The sequence below is a fragment of the Balaenoptera ricei genome, chromosome 8, assembly GCF_028023285.1.
Source record: "Balaenoptera ricei isolate mBalRic1 chromosome 8, mBalRic1.hap2, whole genome shotgun sequence".
In the NCBI taxonomy this organism is placed as follows: domain Eukaryota; kingdom Metazoa; phylum Chordata; class Mammalia; order Artiodactyla; family Balaenopteridae; genus Balaenoptera; species Balaenoptera ricei.
In genome coordinates, this window is record NC_082646.1 from 111932332 (window position 1) to 111954762 (window position 22431).

Genomic DNA, 22431 nt, shown 5'->3' on the forward strand with positions numbered 1-22431 from the left:
AGATATACATACAGATGTACACACACACACAAATGCACATACAGACACACACAGAGATACACACACACAGATGCACACAGCTATACACACACAGATACACAAATGCACATACAGATACACACATGCACACACACAGATGCACAACATACATGCACACACAGATGCACACACACACGTACACACACATAACACACATACACAGAGATGCAAATACACACAGATGCACACACATATACACAGATACACATACACACAGATGCACACATATACGCACAGATATACACACACAGATACACACACACACACACACACACACATCCCACGTGCTCCCCAGCCCAGCGCCTCTCAGCTGGGGCCCAGCCGTGCACCTCCAGGCAGAAGCTCTGGTCCAGGGAGGGTGCGGGGCCCCAGGTACAGGTGCCCGGTTGTAGGCACGCCCTTCCTTCCCCCGAGGGCCTCAGGCCAGGGGAGCCACGGCCCCCGGATTGGAGGCCCCGGTTCTGGCGGTGCGGCTGGGGGGCTGGGGGCACATAGAGGCCAGTTCTCCCCACGCTGGCTGCCCCGCGAGACCCAGAGTGACAACTGCCTCGCTCCTCTGGGACCCCACGCCCTCCTCTGTCAAACAGGGGGTGTGTGGCGGTCCTCACGGTATTCCCTGTGTCCACTTCCGGCAAGGAAGAAACCGGACCTTTCGTGGGTCCCCCCTCAGCCAGCGTTTCCCCGCCTCGGTCCCCAGGGCTGCCGGCTGCTGGGAGAGCAGTTGGAGCGCCTGCATTTGTGTGTGTGGAATTTTTTTAATTAAAAATTTTGTTTTAGATTACAGTAAAATACACAGAACAAAATTTACCATCCTAACCATTTTTAAGTCTACAGTTTAAGTACATTCACATTATTATGTCACCATCACCACCATCCATCCAGAGAACTTTTTCATCTTATAAAACTGACACTCTGTCCCCATTAAACACTCACTTCCCACCCCTCCCCCAGCTCCGGGCCCCCGCCGTCCTACTTTCTGTCTCTATCAATGTGATGACTCTAGAGACCTCCCATGAGTGGAATCACATAGTATTTGTCCTTTTGTGTCTGGCTTACTTCACTTACTATAATGTCCTCATGTTCATCCAGGTTGTAGCTGGGTCGGAATTTTCTTCCTTTTTTTTTTTTTTTTCCTTCCTTTTTAAGGCTGAATAATATTCCATTGTGTGGCTGGACCATACTTTGTTTATCCAGTCATCTGTCTACGGACACATTTATTTTTCTGAGACACAGATTTATTTCATGAAAACATGGTTCTTCCTTCTACAACCCAATAAAACATTAAACCCAATAAAACCAGAGCAAATGTTGTCAGGAACACTCAGTTCAAATTTCAGATTTCACCCATTCAGAAATGATGTCTGGGCATCCTCTCTGGGCAAGGCCCACACCGCTGTAGGTGCTGGGGATGGAGTCGTTGGATAAAACAAAGTCCCTCTCTCCTGGAGCTTATGTTCTAGAGGGAAGACAGGCACCAGACAAAACAAGTAAAGTCTAGTACATGTCAGAGGCTGAGGGAGGAAAGAAAGGACAGCACTGGACACCCCCAGGTTCTTTTTTTTTTTAACAGTTTTTTTAAATGTATTTATTTATTTTATTTATTTATTTTTGGCTGTGTTGGGTCTTCGTTGCTGCGCGCGGGCTTTCTCTAGTTGCCATGAGCGGGGGCTCCTCTTTGTTGCGGTGTGCGGGCTTCTCATTGCGGTGGCTTCTCTTGTTGTGGAGCACGGGCTCTAGGTGCACGGGCTTCAGTAGTTGTGGCACGCGAGCTCAGTTGTTGTGGCTCTCGGGCTCTAGAGTGCAGGCTCAGTAGTTGTGGCACACAGGCTTACTTGGTCCGTGGCATGAGGGATCCTCCCGGACCAGGACTCGAACCTGTGTCCCCTGCACTGGCAGGTGGATTCTTAACCACTGCGCCACCAGGGAAACCCACCCCCCAGATTCTTAAGAGCGACTTGAGACTGTTCTAAAAGGCACAGCTTGGGGAAAGATACAAACTCTAATATATATGAGATAAATATAAAGTATTTAATATATTAATATTAGATATCATATACAATATAATATAGCATAATACAGTATAATATCATGTAGTGTATAGTAACATATCAGATATGTAATATACAAGCAGTTCTTTACGTATATACACACACATATGCGTATATATATTATATAGTTCTTCCACGAGATAAAATTCAAATAGCACAAAATTAACCATTTTTGATGAACAATTCAGTGACACTTAGTGCATTCACAATATTGTGCAGCCACCACCTCTGTCTAGTTTCCATCACCCCAAACAGACACCCTCTTAGCAGCCAGCACTCTGCTTTACCTCTCTACGGATTTGCCTATTCTGGACATTTCACATAAACGGAGCCATGCGATGTGTGGGGTTTTGTGCCGGGCTTCTCTCCCTGAGCCCCACCCAGGCTGTGGCAGGTGTCAGTGTCCCTGGATGGATGGACCACAGTCGGCTTGTCCACTCATCAGTGGGGGGCACATTTGGGCCGTTTCCACTTTTCCGCTGTTGGGAACAGAGCTGCTACGAACATGCGTGTACAAGTATCTGAGTCCCTGTTTTCAGTTCTTTGGGTTTATATCTCAGAGTGGAATTGCTGGGCCATCATGGTGACTCTGTGGCAAGATGGAATTCTAGAAAATTCTGTAGTTGACTTTTGGGGGAAGTGCCAAACTGTTTTCCACAGTGGCTGCCCGTTTTACTTTACAGCCCCACTGGCAGAATAAGGGTTCCTGTTTCTCACATCCTCAACAACACTTGTTTCTGTTCTTTTTTAAACGCAGTAGGTGTGAAGTGATGTCTCAGTGTGGTTTTGATTTGCATTTCCCCGATGCCTGATGGCGATGTGCATCTCTTCACTTTCTTATTGACCTTTTGTAAGTCTTCTCTGGAGAAACGTCTTTCCAAGTCCTTTGCCCGTCTTTGAATCAGGCTGTTGTTGCCTTTTAGTTGCTGAGTTGTAAGAGTTCTTTCTATATTCTGGATACTAGAGCCTTGTTAGCTATATGATTGCAAAAGCTTTCTCCCATTCTGTAGGTCGTTCTAAATCACTTTTTTAAAGGAATTTTTACGTTTTTGGTCAGACTCCCGCGTTCATGGTTCTGAGCAGCGTGCCTCACTGCTGGGGGTGCTGCGTTATCGCCCACTGTGCCTTGAGGTTCAGTGGCCCTCGGGAACGAGCAGGAGGGGCTGGTGGGCCTGGGCGTGGTCCCCAGCATGGCTCTAGGATGCAGTAGTAGGGGCAGTGTCTGCAGCGCTAGGCAGGGGCCGCAGTGACCCGGCCCAGTGGGCCTGGGAGGGCCCAGGAGCAGAGGGTCGCAGGGCACAGGCGCCCCATCCCGTCCACCCCCCAGCCCCGCCGTCCCCAATCGCACCTCTCTCTTCCTCTGTTGCCCCAAACAAGCTCCTTTCAGCCGCATCTGGTGGAAAGCTGGGCGGCAGGGAATTGGCAGAGGGTTCATTCATTCATTCATTCATTCATTCATCTATTCATCCAAGATGCTCACCGAGCTCCCAGCTGCTGGTGCCAAGGGGATGCTGGGATGAAATCAAGCCCAGTGGAGCTCTCGACAGTAAGCAGAAACGTCTGTGTGGCTGTAATTGCAGGAGAGGCTCAGCCGGCCAGGGGTGGCTGGTGTCATCAGGGTCTGATGCCAGCAGGGTGGGCAGAGCCGTCTTCCTCCCGGGGAAGCAGCTCAGCGGGGCCTGAGGAAGGAGCAGGGGTGGCTCAGCAACAGGGAAGAGCATTCAGGCGGGGGGAACAGCATGCGCTAAGGAAGCTGGGGGCACCAGGGGCAAGAATCCCAGCTGCCCGGGAGCTGGAGGGTCAGCCCCGCCCCCAGAGGCCTGTCACCCGGGCTCCTTCTCACAACTCCCGCTTCAACTCAGAGGCTGCTTCTAGAACAGAGTCCCCCAGGCGCCTCGCCCCATGTCCCTGCCTTCCTGGGATCCCGAATGTCCTCACTTGTCTCAGAGAGTGCACTCAGAGTGAGACTGCCCGAGTTCAGCCCCAGCTCGGCCCCTCGCGAGCCGTGTGACCTCTGGCAGGTCCTGAGCCTCTCTGTGCCACAGCCCCCTCACCTGCAGGGCGTGGGTAGCAAGAACGACTGAAGCTGCGGTGGTTCCCGTGCACACACATGCTCTCCAACCCCCTCTCTCACCCCCCGTTCCCTGGGGGTGGCCTGTCCCTCTGTTCTAACCCCAGCACCCGAAGCCATGCTTGGCACGTAGTGCCATGGGGACAGCTGGTCCCCGGGACAGTTCCGGCCGCAGCCCTGCCCCTGGCTCTGCAGCCTTGGGGGTCACTGCACCTCTCTGTGCCTCAGTTTCCTCATCCATCGGATGGGGGTAGTAACTGGGCCCGCCTCCTGGGTGGTCGTGAGAAGTAGGTGAGCTAAGGCAGTAAAGACCTGAGAGGACCTGGCGATGGCGGAGCGGTCAAGAGCGTTGCCGAGACTGCTCACCTCGCGCAGGGAGGGAGCCGAGGGCCGTTGGCCTCTGGTCCTGCGGGCCTCCCTCCCTTGCCTGGAGGCGCGGGGTGGAGGCACTCAGCCCGGAGGACGAGCAGGGCAGGCAGATTTCTGCACAGGACCAGAAAGGGAACGTTTTAGGCTCGGCGGCCACACGAGCTCTGTCGCAAGAACTTGCCGCGGCCGTTAGAGCCAGTGCGGCCACGACAGCACGCCAACAGTGGGCGTGTCCGGTGCCACGATAACCGGATTGGTGGATGCGGAAATCTGAATTTCATCATTTTCACATCTCGCGTTGATTTTTTTTTTTTTTCCCCATCCCCTTAAAAATGTAAAACCTGGGACTTCCCTGGCGGTCCTGTGGTTAGGACTCTGGGCTTCCACTGCAGGGGGTGTGGGTTCAATCCCTGGTCCGGGAACTAAGGTCCCGCAAGCCGTGCAGCATGGCCAAAAAAAAAAAAAAAAAAAAAGTAAACCCCATTCTGGGCTCGCAGGCCCGCAGCCTTTAGTCCTGGCTTTTTCTCCCCACTCCCCCACCCCGGTCTCCGTTTCCCCGTCTGTTAAAAGCCTGAGGCCCCATCGGCTCCCAGATCCCTGGATGCAGCTGCCCCGTGGGTCTGGCCGGCTGCGCCTCCTCCCTGCAACCACCAGGGGGCTCGGGAGAGGGCCTGGGCATCGCCCCACCCAGCAGCTGCTGTCAGGGCACTAGGGGTGGGGGTCCCCTCCGCACACGTGCGCCCTCCCTGACCGGAGGCGGGGCGCCAGGTGGTGGCTAAGATGGACGCCTCCTGGGCCCCACGGGGAGGGTCATTGCCATGTGCCCAGTGCAGGCCCCCAGGGAAGGGGTCGGCCGCAGACACGCCCCCGCTGACCCACCCCAGCTCGTGTTCACGTGCTCACCTCGTGAGGCCTGTTCATCCCCCCGGGGCAGGGAGGGGGAGGGACGCGTTTCTCCCACCTCCTGCTTGCTGCGCCCCGGCACCACCCCCTCACCCCCTCACCACCGCACACCTGTCCTCTTCTCCCCTCCTCCAACAACTTGAGTCTCTCTTGCAGGCGGAATACAGGCTGTGCAATGGGTCTGACAGGGAATGTGTGTCCCCGACAGCCAAGGTCACCAAGAAGGAAGCTCTCAAGGTGGGCCCAGGCCTGGGGAGGGGGCACGGTGTGTCGTTTGTTGGATGAATGGGCACCCCAGCCAGTGAGGCCACACCTCCACCCCAGCCTGCCAAAGGGAGGGGGACAGACTGCACCCTGGCCACCTCCACACCCCCTCTACCTGTCCTCTCCCTGCCCCCCTCTTCGTCCCCCGGCTAGACGGTGGAGGCCCTCACGAGTAGAAGGCCCCCCGGGGAGGGCCAGCCCAGGGCCTTCTCCCCTGACCCACCCGCGGGTGCCCTGGGCCCAGGCACAGAAGGAGAGCTACCGCCAGGAGAAGAAGCGCGCCACCAAGCAGCTGCTCAGCGCCCTGACAGACCCTAGCGTAGTCATCATGGCCGACAGCCTGAAGGTGAGCACGTGTGTTTCCCAGCGTTGGCCAGGCTCCCTCGGGAGGCCTCCCCCAGGGACAGGGCAGGGTTGCCGGCCACTCGGGACACGGTTAGGCATGCTGGCTGCTGCAGATTGTATGTGTCCTGGGGCTGCCCTGACGAATGACCACAAGCTGGTGGCTTATAACGACCAAAGATGATTCCCAGGTCCAGAGGCCAAAGCCCAAAACCAAGGTCCTGGCAGGGCCAGGCTCCTTCCCAAGGCTCTAAAGGGGGGGGTTCTTCCTGCCTCTCCCAGCTTCTGAGGGCCCCAGACATCCCTGGACTTGTGGCCGCGTCCCTCCAGCCTCTGCCTCTGTGGTCACCTGGCCTCCTCCTGTGTCTGTGTCCTCCTCTCCTCTTATAAGGACACGGTCACTGGGCCAGGGCCCACCCCGCTCCAATGCAGCCTCATCTTCACTCGGTCACATCTGCAGAGACCCTATTTCTAATTAAGGTGGGGGGCCCTGACCTGCTGGCGGGGGTCCCAGAGTGCCCATAGAGCCCCCTGCTGGGATACAGGAGGGAGGTGAAACTCGGGCTTTGGGAGGAAGGACCGGGGTTGGGGTCAGAGGTCTGTGTTCAGACCTCAGTGAGGCAGCGAGAGACTCCCTCGCTCCCAAGCTTCGGTTTCCCCCTCCGTACAGAGCGGGTAAAGCTGCCGAATCCCGGGGCTGCCGCGAGGGGCAGAGGAGACAAGGGGACCAGGGAGCCTGGGCGTCTACAGAGCCCTGGGCCCACGTGGCTCCTTTTTTCTGCTCCACAAAATTATGAATAAAAAATTAAGTACAAAAGTGAATATTTAGGATGAGAAAAGAAATGATTACAGGTTTCAAAATCACAAAGCTGACAGTTGCAACAGTCATGTCTAATTGCCAGTTCCCCCCAGGGCCCTGGCAGGGCCTTGAACTTGAGCTCCGTGAACTTCACCAGTAAATCTGGCTACAGCATCTTCCTTTGGATTCACCATCATTCAGAGTTCCTGTTAAACACTAAAAGAGAACTCTGCCCGGAGCCCAAAGCCCTGTGTATCTGCCCCTCCCCCAGCCGTCCAGATGCCCCTGGGTCCCGGGCAGGCATGGACGGCAGCGCCCCTCCCCCCAGATCCGCGGGACCCTGAAGAGTTGGACCAAACTGTGGTGCGTGCTGAAGCCGGGGGTGCTGCTCATCTACAAGACGCCCAAGGTGGGCCAGTGGGTGGGCACGGTCCTGCTGCACTGCTGCGAGCTCATTGAGAGGCCCTCCAAGAAGGACGGCTTCTGCTTCAAGCTCTTCCACCCACTGGACCAGTCCGTCTGGGCCGTGAAGGTACCGCAGTGCGAGCCCTGGGGCTCGGGAGGGCCAGGCAAGGAGAGAGCCCCCGGGGGCAGGTGGCTGTGTGGGAGGAGAGCACAGATGGGCAGTGAGGAGGCTCATCCTGGGGCCCCAGCGGCACAGAGTCCAGAAATGGGCTGACAGTTCCAAGGGTTAAGTCACTCAGTGGCCAGGGGATCAGATGTGGTCACTGGCCTTCTATGTGGAACACGTGCGGAGGTTGGGGGCGCTCAGGGCCTGGGGGCCCAATGGGATGAGATCACACCTCGAGCCCTGTCCAGAGGCTGAGGAACGGGGCCATGGGAGGGCAGCTGCTCTGAACCCAGACCTCACCCTCATAACCTGGGGGCTGCCCAGCCCAGGACCAAAGGGGGTCAGGTTGCCAAGTGAAATCCTGAATGCCCAGTTAAATTTGGATTTCAGAGGAAGATCAAAAAGTTTTTTTAGGGACTTTCCTGGTGGTCCAGTGGTAAAGAATCCGCCTTCCAATGCAGGGGACGCGGGTTCAATCCCTGGTCGGGGAACTAAGATCCCCCATGCCGCAGGGCAACCAAGCCCGCGCGCCACAACTACAGAGCCCACGCGCTCTGGAGCCTGTGCGCCACAACTAGAGAAGCGAAAACCTGCATGCCACAACTAGAGAGAAGCCCGTGCGCTGCAATGAAAGAGCCCACATGCCTCAGCGAAGATCCTGCGTGCCACAACTAAGACCCGACACAACCAAATATAAATAAAAATAAATAAATAATAAATAAATCTTTTTTTTAAAAAAAGTTTTTTTAGGATAAGTATGTCCCCAAAAGAAACGAAATTGAGTTATCTGTAGTGGGGTGGATGGACCTAGAGTCTGTCATACAGAGTGAAGTAAGTCAGAAAGAGAAAAACAAATACTGTATGCTAACACATATATATGGAATCTAAAAACACAAAGTATTTCCCAAATATTTCATGGGGTATACTTATACTATATATGTAATTTTTCTGAGATTCAGATTTAACTGGGTGTCCTGGATCTGCACATGCTGATTCTGGCCACCCTAAAGTGGGGGGCTCGGAGCTGGAAAGCCAAGGGTGGGACCACCAGCTAAGAAGAGGGACAGAGCACCCCGCCCGTTCATCTCTCTTGCTGCCTGCCACGTCTGCGTGACCAGGGGCCTGACCCTGCCTAGGGGTCCTGAGGCCCCGGAAGCGTCCACGCGTGTCTGAGTGTGGGTCCACATGACCGCACGACCTGTGTTTCCACCCATCCCTGGCCCATCCCTCGGGTGACGCCGGGTCTCTGCCTCTCCAGGGCCCCAAAGGTGAGAGCGTGGGCTCCATCACACAGCCCCTCCCCAGCAGCTACCTGATCTTCAGGGCCGCCTCCGAGTCGGACGGTAAGTACCTGCCTGCCCTGCTGGTCTCCACGGTGACCCCACCTGAAGCACCCCTCCCCTTGGCGGGATTTAGGCCGGGTGTATGGGGCCCCGGTTCGGACTCCTCCACCGCCATCCAAGGAGGCAGCCTGGTGTCGGCGGACGAGCCCGCCATTCACCAGCCCCCTCTCTGGAGCCTCAGTCTTCCCCGTGGGCAAAAGATGAACCGTAGCACTGTCTCCCCAGTTGCTATGCGAATCTGATGACCTTATTTAAAAGCAACCAGATAACAGTTACTGGGTGCCAACCACATGCCAGGCACCACTGAATCAGCAGATGCTACTGTTACCATCCACGGTTGACACATGCGGAGATAGGTTGGGTGAACTGCAGATGAGAAAGTGCTGGAGCCGGGGACGAAGCCCGGTTCCCAAATCAGCGCACGTGTTTGGAGCGCCCTCTAGTGGCTGCCCCGAGTAAACGCGGCTGCCCACACACACACCCACCCCACCATCGCCAAGTCCTGAGGGCCGGCGCCTCCCAGGGATCTGGTGTAAGACTCCCACCCCACCAGCGGTCCAGGGCAGGCAAGGCCCTGCCCGAGGCAGCCTGGCCTGACCACTGGGCTCCGGCCCTCCCGGCTGGGAGTCTGGGGCAGGCGGCCGTCCCTAAGGTGCCACGCCACCCCCTGGTGGCCAGATGCTGCATCCACGCTCCAAGGGGCTGTCCTGAGTCGCTTGAATGCCACCCTCATCTCCCCAGCCCCCCACTCGGTGCCAGGCCCCTCGTGGGCCCTGGGATGGGCTGGGCAGCTAGTGCTCCCATGGAGTCTGCAGTCTAGTGCGGGAGAACACCAGCAAACCAGCAGACAGGGCTAACTGGGCTGAAGCATGAGCTGAGTCCCTGATGGGGTCGGGGGCCATGGTCAGGGAGGAGGGGCATCCACAGCCCCTGTGGGTATCAGGGTGGGCTTCCTGGAGGAGGAGGAGGAGGAGTGGGCTCGAAGGATGCATGCTATTTAGGATGTCTAGTCCCTTGTGGCAACCACAAAAAACGCACGTCAGGGCCCCAGGCCCCACTCAGCAGGTGTGGGTTTCCCAGCTCTCGCCTGCGGGTTCTGCTCTCAGGAGCTCCCCACCTTCCACCGCCATAAACTTTCAGCCCTGGCTGAAAGTTGGAAGGTTGGTATCCAACCAAGCCTGCAGTGAAACCCCCCGCAGGACGCCGGGTGTCCTCCTGAGAACCAGGAGCCACCATCCCTGCAAGCCCCTCCTCTGCGATCCCCAGCGCGCCCCTCCCAGCGCCAGGCCCCGGGGATGCACCACAGAGAGTTAGGGAAGGAAATTCACCATCTCCAAGAGGGTCACACTTTAAAGGCTTGGAGAAGGAAAGAACCGAGTTCAAGGTCCTTTAATCCCAGGTCCAGCCCGCGGGTGGCGTCTACCAGAAGGGCTGCAGGGCGCGCTGAGGACAAGGGCTGGGGGCTGGAGGCGGCCGGCTCTGTCCACCCCACCCTGCCTCCCCGCCCGCCTGGCCCTCCCCTCCTCCCGGAGCTGTTCCAACACCAGGCGCTGCCTCTCTGCCGCCTCGGCTCAGCAGCCCCTTCCCCAGCCTGCCACCCCCCCCCTCCTGCCCTGTGCTCCAGGCCAGGAAAGCCCTCAGCGCAGAGGCCCCCTCCTGCCCCGACCTGGGGGGGCCCGTTTCCATCAGGGAGGGCCCTCGCCCTGACGCCACAGGTGGGAGCTCGCAGGGCCTCTGGGTGCAGAGTGGCCTGAGCTTGCTACGCGTATGACCTTGAGAGGTCACTTACCCATCCTGGCCTTAGCCCTTGTCTGTAACGTGGGTGACTGACAGTGCGCTGGGAGTGGGGAGTCCGGCGGGGGGCTCCTTGTTGAGGAACGGAGGGACGGGGGTGGGCAGGGTCCCCAGTGCGCAGTGGGTGCCTCCCCAGCTGGGGGCTGCTCATCACCCCCAACCCCCCCCCCCACTACAGGCCGCTGCTGGCTGGACGCCCTGGAGCTGGCACTGCGCTGCTCCAGCCTCCTGCGACTCAGCGCATGCAAGCAGGGCCGCGACGGGGAGCCCGGGTCCTCGCCAGACGCGTCACCCTCCTCGCTCTGCGGGCTGCCGCCCTCGGTCGCCATCCACGACCAGGACCTGTTCCCGTGAGCAGGGGCGTGGCGGGCAGGGCCCAGCCCCTCCCGGGAGCCTGCTGGGGACTCCTGGGCCCGGGCTCTCCCTGGCACCACCGCACGGGGTCTCCTTGTACGTGGGGAGGAGATGGGGGGCAAACGCCGTCGAGGTCTGGCTGCCCAAACCCCAGGCCAGGAGGCAGGCCTCCTCCACTCGAGGTGGACCGGGGCACCTCAGGGTGTTCGCCTGTGAACTGGGGCTTATAGTGTCAAATGCCCATCGCTGAGGCTTTTCAACACAGGGATGGGGCTGAGGCGCCGGGCAGCGAGGGGTGCCCCGGGTGAGGCTACTGGGGGGTGTGCCCAGAGGTGGGCGTGCCTGGGCCTCACCTGTGACCAGCAACCCACGGGCGCCATCCCCCTTCCAGACTGAACGGGTCCTCCCTGGAGAACGACGCTTTCTCAGACAAGTCAGAGAGAGAGAACGCTGAGGACTCCGATAAGGAGACCCAGGACCACAGGCGGAAGGCGGAGAGCGGGAGTGACCAGTCGGAGGCCCCGGGGCGCCCCGTGCGCAGGGGGACCACGTACGTGGTGCAGGACCACGAGGAGCTGGGGGAGGTGAGAGCCCGCCCTGCCTGGAGCTCGGGCGCCGCCCGGCACCGCTCCCCGCCTCCCTGAAGCAGTGGAGGCAACGCCTGGCCGTCCCCTCGGGGAGAGCTCGCAGGGTCTGCTGCACCCAGAGGGCCAGGGAGACGGGAAGGCCAGGATGGCCGGGACCTGGGGAGGGCCGCGGGGCTCTGGCGAGGGTGGTGGGAAGGCCACAGGGGAGTTTCAGGTGGCGGCCTGCCGGGGTCCAGGTGAGACTTTCAGAAGGTCCAGGGGCAGAGGTGGAACCGGGGACCCGCTAAGGAGGAGCGTTGTCTGGACAAAGCTGATGGCGCCCTGGACCTGGGTCGGGGTGGGGAAGGGAGAAGGGGTTCAGGGCGCATCCAGAGGCAGGCGGGCAGGAGCCAGCCTGACGGCGATGCCACCCGTGAGACGGGCGCTCGGGAAGAAAGAGCTGGTGGCTGGGGGTGGGACCAGGCTGTGTCCCAGGCTTGGAGGTGCAGGGGAGACGCTGCTGCACGGGAGGGTCTGGGGCTCGGGGGGCCGTCGGGACATAGGGCTTGGGTGGGCAGCCCAAGGGGCCCAGGGGCCCAGGCACCCCAGCCTTCAGAGGCTGAGCACAGACGGGGCTCCGCAGAGGAACCCTGGGAGGCGTGGCAGGGAGGGGAGGGGGGGGCTCAGGGGCAGCTGTGCTGGGCGCTGGAGCAGGAGAGACAGGGTGACACGGGGCTGGTGGTGACCTTCACCAGGGCACTTTCGGTGGAGAGGAGGGGCAGAAGCCAGAGGGGAGGGTTAGAGGGAGTGCGGGCGGGGTGGGGGGTGCAGGGGATCCCCAGCTGCGGCAGCTGCCGTGCACGCCCCGAAGCTGGCCTGGACATCAAAGCCGGGGGGCCACAGCCTCGTGGGGCTCAGACGTGACCTCTGCCTCTGGGGGCTTCCCCTCCCCTCGGTGCCCAGACGAGCTGTCCAAGCGGGTGCCACTAGGCCTCCGCCACAGCTCTGCAGACACAGAGAGGCAGAGTGACTGCCTAAGGTGGCCCAGCAGGGTGGTGATGGGCCCTGATGCAGGGCTGGCTGCTGGCACCCCATTCTCCTGCCTCCCTGGGGGGTCAGGGGATGGGGATCCACAGCCAAGTCTAGCCACACCCCAGGCCCGAGGCCCTGGAGCCATAGACCGGGGGGCGGGGGGGGGGGGTCCACGGGGAGGGGAGAGGGGCTTGGCGTTGGCCCGGGAACTGCGGCTCGATGGCACTTCCCGAGAGTGGAGGGTCCCCGATGCACAGCCCTGCCTGGGAGCACCTGCCCCACCAGCCAGCTGTCTTTAGACAGCTGCATGACCCTTTCTGAGATCATTCTGCCCACCTGAGGGTTTGCTGCTTGGTATGGCCTGGGAGATGGAGCCCCCCACCCCCCAGCCCTGCCTCCCTGTCCCCCTGCCCCCTCGCTCCCTGCCCAGGCAAAGCCCAAAGCTCCGGGGCTCAGTCTCTCTGTGGCACGTGTTTGGAGCCTCGGTGAGGGTTAGACGTCTCAGGGAAGAGAGGAGGGGTCCAGGGCGGCCCCCTCTAGCCGTGCGATCCTGGACAAGTGAAGACCCCCTTCTGAAGGGGGTGCAGGCCTGAAGCACCTGTGTCACCCCATGAAGACAAGATGGGCTGGGCGTGGGAGGAGGTCTCCTCGAGCACGTGGCACCTGCTGCCACGGCACAGATCATGCAAAGTCCACAGACAGGTCTCAGCAGCCACGGTGGATGAGCGCCAACCGCGGGGAGGGCCCAGGTCGGCCAGGAACAGAGGCAGACGGGAGCCGGCCTGGGCCAGCAGCTGCCCCTCGGGCCTGCTGGCAAATGCAGGGCTCAGGTGGGGCTGGGACAGGCCCGCTGGGTGTGGCGGCCCGGCCAGGGGGTACGCCTGGCCGCCCTACCCCCCATCCCGCCCCCTCCAGCCGGAGCCGCCGTGCCATCCCGCCCGCCCGCCCCTGCAGGCTCCCCGCCCTGCTCTGGCTGCAGCCTGACCGCGGTCCCTCTGCCGGCAGCTGGGCGAGGCGTCGCAGGTAGAGACGGTGTCTGACGAGCACAAGAGTCTGATGTGGGTCCTGCTGAAGCAGCTGCGGCCGGGCATGGACCTGTCCCGCGTGGTGCTGCCCACCTTTGTCCTGGAGCCCCGCTCCTTCCTCAACAAGCTCTCCGACTACTACTACCACGCCGACCTGCTCTCCCGGTGAGCGACGGGGAGGTGCCCAGAGACCCCCCAGGCTCCCTCAGCCCCTGCCTGCCCCACAGAGAGTCCTCAGGGTCCCCAGGAAACTGTCCCTGAAGCCTCTGCCTCCAAGGGGCCCGGCCTCCATGGGAGGAGCTGGTGAGCAGGGAGGGCGGGGCAGCCCCACGTCCGGTCAGGGCCCCCGTCACAGGTGAGCCCAGCGCCTTCTGTGCGCCTGAGCCCCGGCATTGGCGCCCTCAGGCTGAACAAGGCCGAGGTGGGAAGGCGGGCTGCAGGCTCAGCAGCCCACGCAGAGGGAGCTGGGTGAGGGCGAGAGCATCCCGGGGGCTTCCTGGAGGCGGCATCCTGCCAGCCTCGAGCCAGCAGCGCCCTCTCTGCCCCAGCACTGGAGCCACCCTGACATTTTCCAGTTCTGTGGAAAACCCGATTCCCCGGAGTGGTGGGGGAGGGTGGGAAACTCCTCCTTTTTGGGGGCTGGGCAGCTGGGGAGGGGCCTGGGTTTTCAGCAAGTGGATGGAGGTTGAAACAGAAGGAGGGAGGGGGCTGGGAAAGGGCGGAGGTCGGCCCAGGTTCCCCGACCTGGAGTGAGGGCATTCCCCCACCCCATCGCAGGGCTGCCCTGGAGGAGGACGCCTACAGCCGGATCAAGCTCGTGCTGCAGTGGTACCTGTCTGGCTTCTACAAGAAGCCCAAGGTGAGAAGCACCGACCGGGGAGGGCGCAACTACAGCCCAGCCCTGCGCCCTGGCACCCGACCCCACCCAGAGTCCGAGGCCATCCCCTACCCCGCGTGACCCTGAAGGATCCTGGTCATCCCCACAGTGGTCCCAGGTCCTCAGAGATGGGGGACCAAGCCCTGACTTCCCACCCAGGGAAGTGACTGAAATAGCAGGGCTGGAGAATTTGGGCTTTAACTTGAAAGGTCATTAGAAGCCACAGGGGGCTTTGAGTGGGCTGTGCACTGGCTTCCCCTGAGGTCCGGGGAGAGCTTGATGTGGTTAGGGTCTCACGTGCCCCTCAGAGCCAAGAAGTGGACAGGGCACCTCGTGGGCCGTCCCCCCAGAGTGTAAACCAAGTGTGAAGCATAGTCTCCCCAGAGCAGGAGTGGGGCGCTGTTCCCAGATGCCGGTGGGACACTAGACATCCCTTCTAGAGACCTCCTCCCTGCAGGTGCCCGGGGCTGTGGGCAGCAGGCAGCCCCTCTCGTTGTCCCTCGGTCCACACCCCGTCCCAGCTGGCATCTGTGCCCCACCCCCAGCTTCTCACACAAGCCTCTTTGTTCACTGCCTGCAGGGGATCAAGAAGCCCTACAACCCCATTCTGGGGGAGACCTTCCGCTGCTGCTGGTTCCACCCCCAGAGCCACAGCCACACCTTCTACATAGCTGAGCAGGCAAGGGCCCCGGCCACCCTGGGCTGGCTGCTGGGCTCTGCAGCGGACGGGGCCCTGGCAGTGGGCAGGGGGCGTCTGACCCCCAGGCACGTTTCTGGGTGGCCCCACCTTCGACCACTGGAAGAGCTCTGGCCTCACTGCCGCCGCGGGCATTCTCCCAGGAGGCGCAGGCACCACCTCGGCTGTGACAGCAGAAAGTGTTGCCTTAGGGCGGGGGACAGCGCCTCCCATTTTCCTGGGGGCACCCTGGGGGGATGCGGGGATTGCAGTCAGCTCCCCCCGGGGCCCCAGGACTCAGGCCTGGCTTCCCTGGACGTTGGGGATGAGAGATGGGGACTGCCCGCACGCCTGCTCCGGGGACTGGGAGGGATGTGGTGGGGGACCGGGCCTGCCTGCTGCTGGGGCCGTCGCAGGAGCTGCCTCTCCACCCGCAGGTGTCCCACCACCCACCCGTGTCCGCCTTCCACGTCAGCAACCGAAAGGACGGCTTCTGCATCAGTGGCAGCATCACAGCCAAGTCCCGGTTCTACGGTGAGGGGGGCTCCCCTGGGCCTCGAGGAAATGGGGGGAGGACTGACCTGCCGGACTCGGTGGTCACCAAGACCTCCCCCGGTGGCCATGTTGGTGTCCCTCTCCGCCTCTCCTAGCCAGGGACCACGAGGGGTCAAGTGCTCAGAACCTGGGGTCAGGCAGAGCCCTCCAAAGCCCGCTCCCCCCGGCCTCTCATCCCTCAGCCGTGGAGTTTGCGCGGATGCTGGGAGGATTACGAGAAAGAGCCACATGAAGGTGCCACCTAGAGCTGGCTGTCCAGTTCAGCACCACTGGCCACATGTGGCTATTTTCATTGATTCAAATGAAATAAACCTTAAAATGCAGCTCCGCAGTTGCTCTGGCCACAGGGCAAGTAGCCACATGCTGCATGGGATAGAACAGTTTTATCATCACAGGGCATTCTGTCGGGCAGCAGCCCTCGAGAGCCTGGCACCGTGGGTCTGTCTGCATTTTTCCGTCCTGTCGACCTTCGTATTGTTCTCACTGGTGGGCAGGTGCTCTGAGTGCCTCTGTGCGCCCAGCAGACTGCAGAGGGCGTACAGGCTCGGCCCACCTTTTCCACCCCTGTGCTCCCGTCACTGACTGTGGCTGTGACTCTCAGCCCTGAGCGGGCCGTACCCCCTCTCCACTGGTGTTTAAAATCAGAGCAGAGGCCCTAGTTTGAAAACGTTCGAAGCCTCCACCCTAAGAATCCCTGCTTTAGTAAGTGAAATAAACATGAACACATGGCAACTTAGGTAACTCCTCAGGATGAATGACTTGTACGACCTGGACAGGACCTTTACAGAATCTGAGGCTCAGAGAGGTTAAGCGACCCACCCACAGTCACACAGCTGGAGGTGCCTGGGACTCTTTCCACCTGTTGGAAGGGATCTCAGGTCCTGTGACTTGGGGTGGAGGTGGGGGCCCAGGTCCCGAGGATCCGTCTCATCTCACTGGTCCCACTGCCCCGTCTCTGCAGGGAACTCACTGTCAGCTCTGCTGGACGGCAAGGCCACCCTCACCTTCCTGAACCGGGTGGAGGATTACACCCTTACCATGCCCTACGCCCACTGCAAAGGTGAGAAGCCATGGTACCCCCACCCTGGAGGGCAGAGCCCAGGCCGGCTCCCTCAGGGAGAGCACCCTGGTTCTTGTCTATTTGAAGGTATCTTATTTGACCCTCACTCTTCCATGACTTTTTAGCTGGGTATGGAATTCCAGGCAGATTGTCCTCTCCTCTTTGGAAGCTTGTTACCACCTTCTAATTTCCATTGTGGTTGGTGATCAATCAGCTGTTGGCCTGTTTGTTACATGGTCTGCTTTTCTCTGTAGCTGCTTTTAAGATCTTCTCTTGTCTTTGGTTTTCTGCAATTTCAGTGTAGTAGTTCAAGGTTTGGATTTGTTTTTTTTTTTCCTCTACGATGTTGTGTTAATTTCTGGTATACAGCAAAGTGACTCAGTTATAGGATTTCTTTTTTATTTTTTAATTAATAGACTTTCTTTTTTTACAGTGGTTTTAGGTTTACAAAAATTTTACCAGAAAGTGCAGAGGGTTCCATATACCCCCCATCCTAGCACACACACACACACACACACACACACACACACACATACACACACACACACACATACACACACACACACACGGATCCCCTACTGTTAACGTCTTGCATTAGTATGCTACATTTGCTACAATTGGTTAGCTGATATTGACACATTATTATTAACTTAAGTCCATAGTTTACATTAGGGTTCACACTTTGTGTTGTATAATTATATGGATTTGGACAAATGCATGTTTCTACCGTTACAGTATCACAGAATAGTTTCACCACCCTAAAAATCTCTTATGGTTAGACGTGAATAGATGAATTCACCTATTCATCCCTCCCCCCTCCCCTCAACCCTGGTAACCGCTGATCTTTTAACTGTCTCCATAGTTTTGCTTTTCTCGGAATGTCATAGAGTTGGAATCACAGGGTATGTAGCTTTTTCAAACCTGCGTCTTCGGCTAAGCAATATGCATTTAAAATTCCTCCATGCCTTTCGGTGGCTTGATTTCTTTATTTCTTCTATTTGTAAGGGCTTTTGTTTGTTTGAACTTTTTAAGCAGAGATTTCATGGTTTTGATCAAGTGTGGAAGTTTTTAAGCCATTATTTTTTAATCCTGCCTCACTCCAATTTCTCAATTTTTTTTCTAGAACTTCAGACATTCTGTGCCCTGCATCTGACATCTTTTATGTCTTTGTGTTCTAGATAAGTTCTTTAGAGCTACCTTTAACTATGATTAACCTAATATTTAACTCATCCACTGAGTTCAATTTTGAAGTTTTGGATTTTTTTCCCCCTAGAAGTTCTACCTGATTCCACTTCAAACCTGCCTGTTCTTTTATACTTGTATCTTGTTCCTTGATCAAGTTCACAATTTCTTCTCATAGATCTGTAAACATCATAAACGCAATTGTTTTCTATTCTCTATCTAGGAATCCTAATATTCTAGCCAGTTTGCCACTGTGTCCCCACTGCCCACAGCAGTGAGATTCTGGATAAACATTTGTTTAGTGGATGACTGTATATATTAAGACCTTGAGATCCTAATTCTGCTGGGGGTTTTCCCCTATACTAGGCTGTCATGTGTAGTAGGCTGTTTCTGGGCCACACAGGAAGTTTCAATTTGAGTCCCAAACTCACCTTACAAATTGAAGGCCAGGGATGTAGGGGGTGGGGATATTTTTAACCCCTAGAGCTCTGCCCAATACAACTGTTTCTTTTTTTTTTTTAATTTATTTATGGCTGTGTTAGGTCTTCCCTTCTGCACGAGGGCCTTCTCTAGTTGCGGGAAGCGGGGGCCACTCTTCATCACGGTGCGCGGGCCTCTCACCGTCGCGGCCTCTCTTGTTGCGGAGCACAGGGTCCAGACGCGCAGGCTCAGTAGTTGTGACTCACGGGCCTAGTTGCTCCGCGGCATGTGGGATCTTCCCAGACCAGGGCTCGAACCCGTGTCCCCCGCATTGGCAGGCAGACTCTCAACCACTACGCCACCAGGGAAGCCCACAGCTGTTTCCTTGACTCTCCTTTTGCTGAGAGTATAGCGATGTGAGAGTCCCAGTTTTATGGAAATGTCTCGGAACACACTTTCCTTGTTGCTCTGGCCCAAGCCCCTGTGTCCTGCACCCCACTGTACACCAAGGGCTCAGGTCAGCAAAGGCCTCTCTGCTTAGAGGGCAGATGCTCCTCTTCCTCTTTCTCCCCCTCCTCCTTCTCCCCCTCTCCTTCTTGTTTGTTTTTTCTCCCAGAAGATTGCCCTTATTTTCTGGCATACCTATCTGTTCATCAGTGCATTTAAAAGAGCATTACTTTTTCTTCAACTTTTTTTTAATTGAAAACTTCAAACACGTGTGAAAGGACGGTGACCCACCCCCCCGCAACGTACCCAAAACACAGCGAGCACCAATCTTGTTTCCTTTATCCCTGCACGCCTCCCACCTCATTCATTTGAAGTAGATCACAGATATCACGTCATCTATGCGTTTCACAGAGTGTCACTAAAGATAAGGATTCCCCTTCTTAACCACAACCGCGAGACTATCATTACACCAAAAATTTTAAAAAAACAAACAAAACTCAAGGCTCTTTCCCTAATACCATCAGACATACAGTCAGTGTTCCAAGTTCTCTGATTGTCATAAATAAATGTATGTTTACATACGTACATACACACGTATGTTACGATTCACTTGTTTGAACAGGATTCCAGATAAGGGTCACGCTTTGTGCTTGGTGTGAACCTTCACCTTTTTTTCCCTTGCACTGTATTTGTGGAAGGAGTAAGGTCATTTTCTTGTGGGGTTTCCTCTAGTCTGGATTTACTGGCTGCATCTGTGGTGTAGTTGAACGTGTTCTCTGTAAACTGGAAGCTGACCTCGTCCCTGGAGGTGTGATCACTTTCAGGCACAGTTTTTCCAACAAGACAACAGTAGGTGGCTTCCCGTCTTCCTGCCGTGAGGTTCGTGACGTCGGGTTGGCTCCACGTCTGGGATCTTAAGCGGCGTGGATTCTCAGCTCCTGGTCCCTCTAACCTGGTGACGGTCCATCGCTCCTTCATCCAGCCAGCAGGCAGCCTCCTGCAAAGAGAAACTCGCCCTCGCCTGCCATGTGCTTACCCACTAGGCCAGTACCTGTAGGATAAATGCCAGAGTTCTTCAAAATAGTAATGAGTTTTCCTTCCCCTGCCCCTGTCTCCTCCAAAGGGGATCCTTGGTGAGGTTGTTGTTGCTTTGAGTATTATTTGATCAGAACATGCATGGTCGATACAGAACATTCCAGCTAGAACTCTACCGCTGCTCCTTTTGCCATGTCGGCCAGCGGGAGCCCTCAGATTGGCCCCTGTGTCCTCTGTACCCAGCCCGAGTGGCCTGCCTCCTTTTGCCGTGACCCCGGGAGACCCGGACGTCTCCTGCTCTAGACCTTGAATTGGGCATTTCTCCTGGGAGACCCAGGTTCCTCCCAGTAGGTAGTGGTATTTAGACACCATTGTCTGGAGACGAGGTCTGCTTCCTACGAGTGGTTTGATCATCGTTTCTAGGGCTTTCGTCCAGTGAGCTGAAGATATAATCTTTTTTTTTTTTTTTTTTTTAAGATTAAAACAGGTGAGTTCGCACTGACATTTCCAATCCAGATTCAAGACAGCGGGTCCTTTTACGCCCCATTCACCTCATGTGTGAAATGTCTCCCCCCACGCCGGAAAGCCGCTTTCCGTGACCTCACCACGCTCGCTGTTTGTCCTGGCACCACACACAGCACTCAGAATGACACTCAGCCCCACCAGCAACAGGGTGATGGCTGAAGGCAGCGTGGGCTGTGATGTCTGTGCCCCTTCTTATCCTGAGTCGATCCCTCTGGGATCTGTAAGGTCATCAGATATACCCCTCTGGGATCACGCCCACTCTGGTCTTCTGTTTCATTTCACTTTGGATTTTTAGGAATTGCTTTTTTAACTTCGTTTTTTAAATAATTTTGTAAATGAAATATGTACCTGGTTCCAAAGTCAAAACTACACAACAAGGTATAGACAGTTCTAGGGTCTCTCAGACCTCCTCCCCCACCCCCCGCAGCAGAGAATCGGGCCCTGCACACCCGGCCCTGCAGCTGCTTCTCTGACTCCGCGTTGGTGTGTCCTGGAGAGACACCAGAGCAGCTCAGAGGCCCGACTCCCTTCCGTGTAGCTTTTCCAGCCTGTGCACAGGGGGATTTGGGGGTGATTCCAGCCTTTCTGCGATTTCAATTAGCTTGTCTTTTTAAATTTTTTTTTTTAATTAGTGCTAAATCTGTTTTTTTTTTTTAAATAAATTATTTATGTATTTATTTTTGGCTGCGTTGGGTCTTCGTTGCTGTGCGCAGGCTTTCTCTAGTTGCGGCGAGTGGGGGCTACTCTTCGTTGCGGTGCGCGGGCTTCTCACTGCGGTGGCTTCTCTTGTTGTGGAGCAAGGGCTCTAGGCGCGCGGGCTTCAGTAGTTGTGGCTCACGGGCTCTAGAGCACAGGCTCAGTAGTTGTGGCGTACGGGCTTAGTTGCTCCGCGGCATGTGGGATCTTCCCGGACCAGGGCTCGAACCCGTGTCCCCTGCATTGGCAGGTGGATTCTTAACCACTGCGCCACCAGGGAAGTCCGTTTTTTTAATTTTTGAAGGACTTATTTTATCCCACATCTCTAAGTGTTTTTGAGTGAGAATGATCCTTTCTTTCTTCCTTCTCCTTCCTTCCTTCCCTCATTTCTTTTTTTCGTTTAGAGTAAGCCCTCCATAAGACCAGAAATAGAAGACTCATGCTTTCCTTCAGTAATTAAAAAATCTATGTATTAAGTTAAAAAAAAATAAAACCACGTGGGCCCGTCCTGGGCGCAGCAGTGAGCAGGGAAGATGCAGGCACCCACATTGGGGCAGGAACTGCGGAGCGGAGTGACAGACCTTGACAAGGGTCTCCCGGGGGCAGTGGGGCTCCTGGGAGCGTGGAACAGGGGCTGCTGGAGAAGGTGACCTAGTAAAGGGTGGGGGTGTCTCCCAGACTTAGCAACTCGCATGAGCAAAGGCCCTGGGGCCAGAGACCCCGTTCGCTGCGGGGAGCTGGTCACTGCAGAATCAGGCCCGGTCATGGGCTCTGCTCACCTAACGAGATTCTCCCCCTCCTGGCAGCACTGCCCCCAGAGCGCCTGCCCCCTCCCTGCTCCCATCTCGCCCTCCGGGCCCTGACAGGGGCCTCCCCGGCTCAGTGTTGCTGGGTCAGGACTCGGCAGAGGTCTGGGGGCTCGGCTGGCCCGAGGGTGGCCCTGACCCCCCGATGCGGCTGTGTTCCAGGCATTCTCTACGGCACCATGACCATGGAGCTGGGCGGCAGAGTGACCGTCGAGTGTGAGAAGAACAACTTCCAGGCTGAGCTGGAATTCAAGCTCAAGGTAGCACTGGCCACAGCACCTCGGCCACCCAGGGGCCTTGGGGAACGTGGGGCTTGGGCCGGGGAGAGGCGAGGCCTTGGGGGGCCCCCTCCTGCCCTCTCAGTGCCCCAGGGATGGTTTCCTGAGCAGGTGCACATGGACGAGCAGCTCCTGGCTTCCCTGTAGCACAGCGGGGCCCAGAGAGGGGAAGGGGCTGCCCACAGGCCACACAGCAGAGCTAGGACAGGCCCAGGCCCCTTCCCCACCACGGGGCACAAAGGCCTGGCGGGGACCCAGCACCCTTGAGCTCAGGCTGGGCCGTGGGCGAGTGTGGCCACCTCCAGCTTCAGTCCCGTCCCAGCCGGCCCCCCACGCACTGGGGCTGGGAGCTCA

At 57.5% G+C, this 22431-nt stretch overlaps 1 protein-coding gene across 7 annotated transcripts in view; it reads left to right on the plus strand.

Moving 5' to 3' along the window:
* Positions 1 to 22431, plus strand: part of OSBPL5 (oxysterol binding protein like 5) — a 69585-nt gene that overhangs the window by 40606 nt on the left and 6548 nt on the right. For 3 of the 7 annotated variants that reach the window (XM_059932297.1, XM_059932301.1, XM_059932304.1), the window contains exons 4-15: positions 5587 to 5667; positions 5939 to 6040; positions 7164 to 7367; positions 8665 to 8749; positions 10722 to 10893; positions 11289 to 11481; positions 13501 to 13685; positions 14298 to 14379; positions 14978 to 15076; positions 15511 to 15607; positions 16590 to 16688; positions 21962 to 22059. In XM_059932297.1, the coding sequence (XP_059788280.1) occupies positions 5587 to 5667; positions 5939 to 6040; positions 7164 to 7367; positions 8665 to 8749; positions 10722 to 10893; positions 11289 to 11481; positions 13501 to 13685; positions 14298 to 14379; positions 14978 to 15076; positions 15511 to 15607; positions 16590 to 16688; positions 21962 to 22059 (1497 nt within the window). Of the gene's footprint in view, positions 1 to 3559; positions 3634 to 5586; positions 5668 to 5847; positions 6041 to 7163; positions 7368 to 8664; positions 8750 to 10721; positions 10894 to 11288; positions 11482 to 13500; positions 13686 to 14297; positions 14380 to 14977; positions 15077 to 15510; positions 15608 to 16589; positions 16689 to 21961; positions 22060 to 22431 lie in introns of those variants that run through there. The other 4 variants (XM_059932300.1, XM_059932299.1, XM_059932298.1 and 1 more) reach the window with 4 other exon arrangements.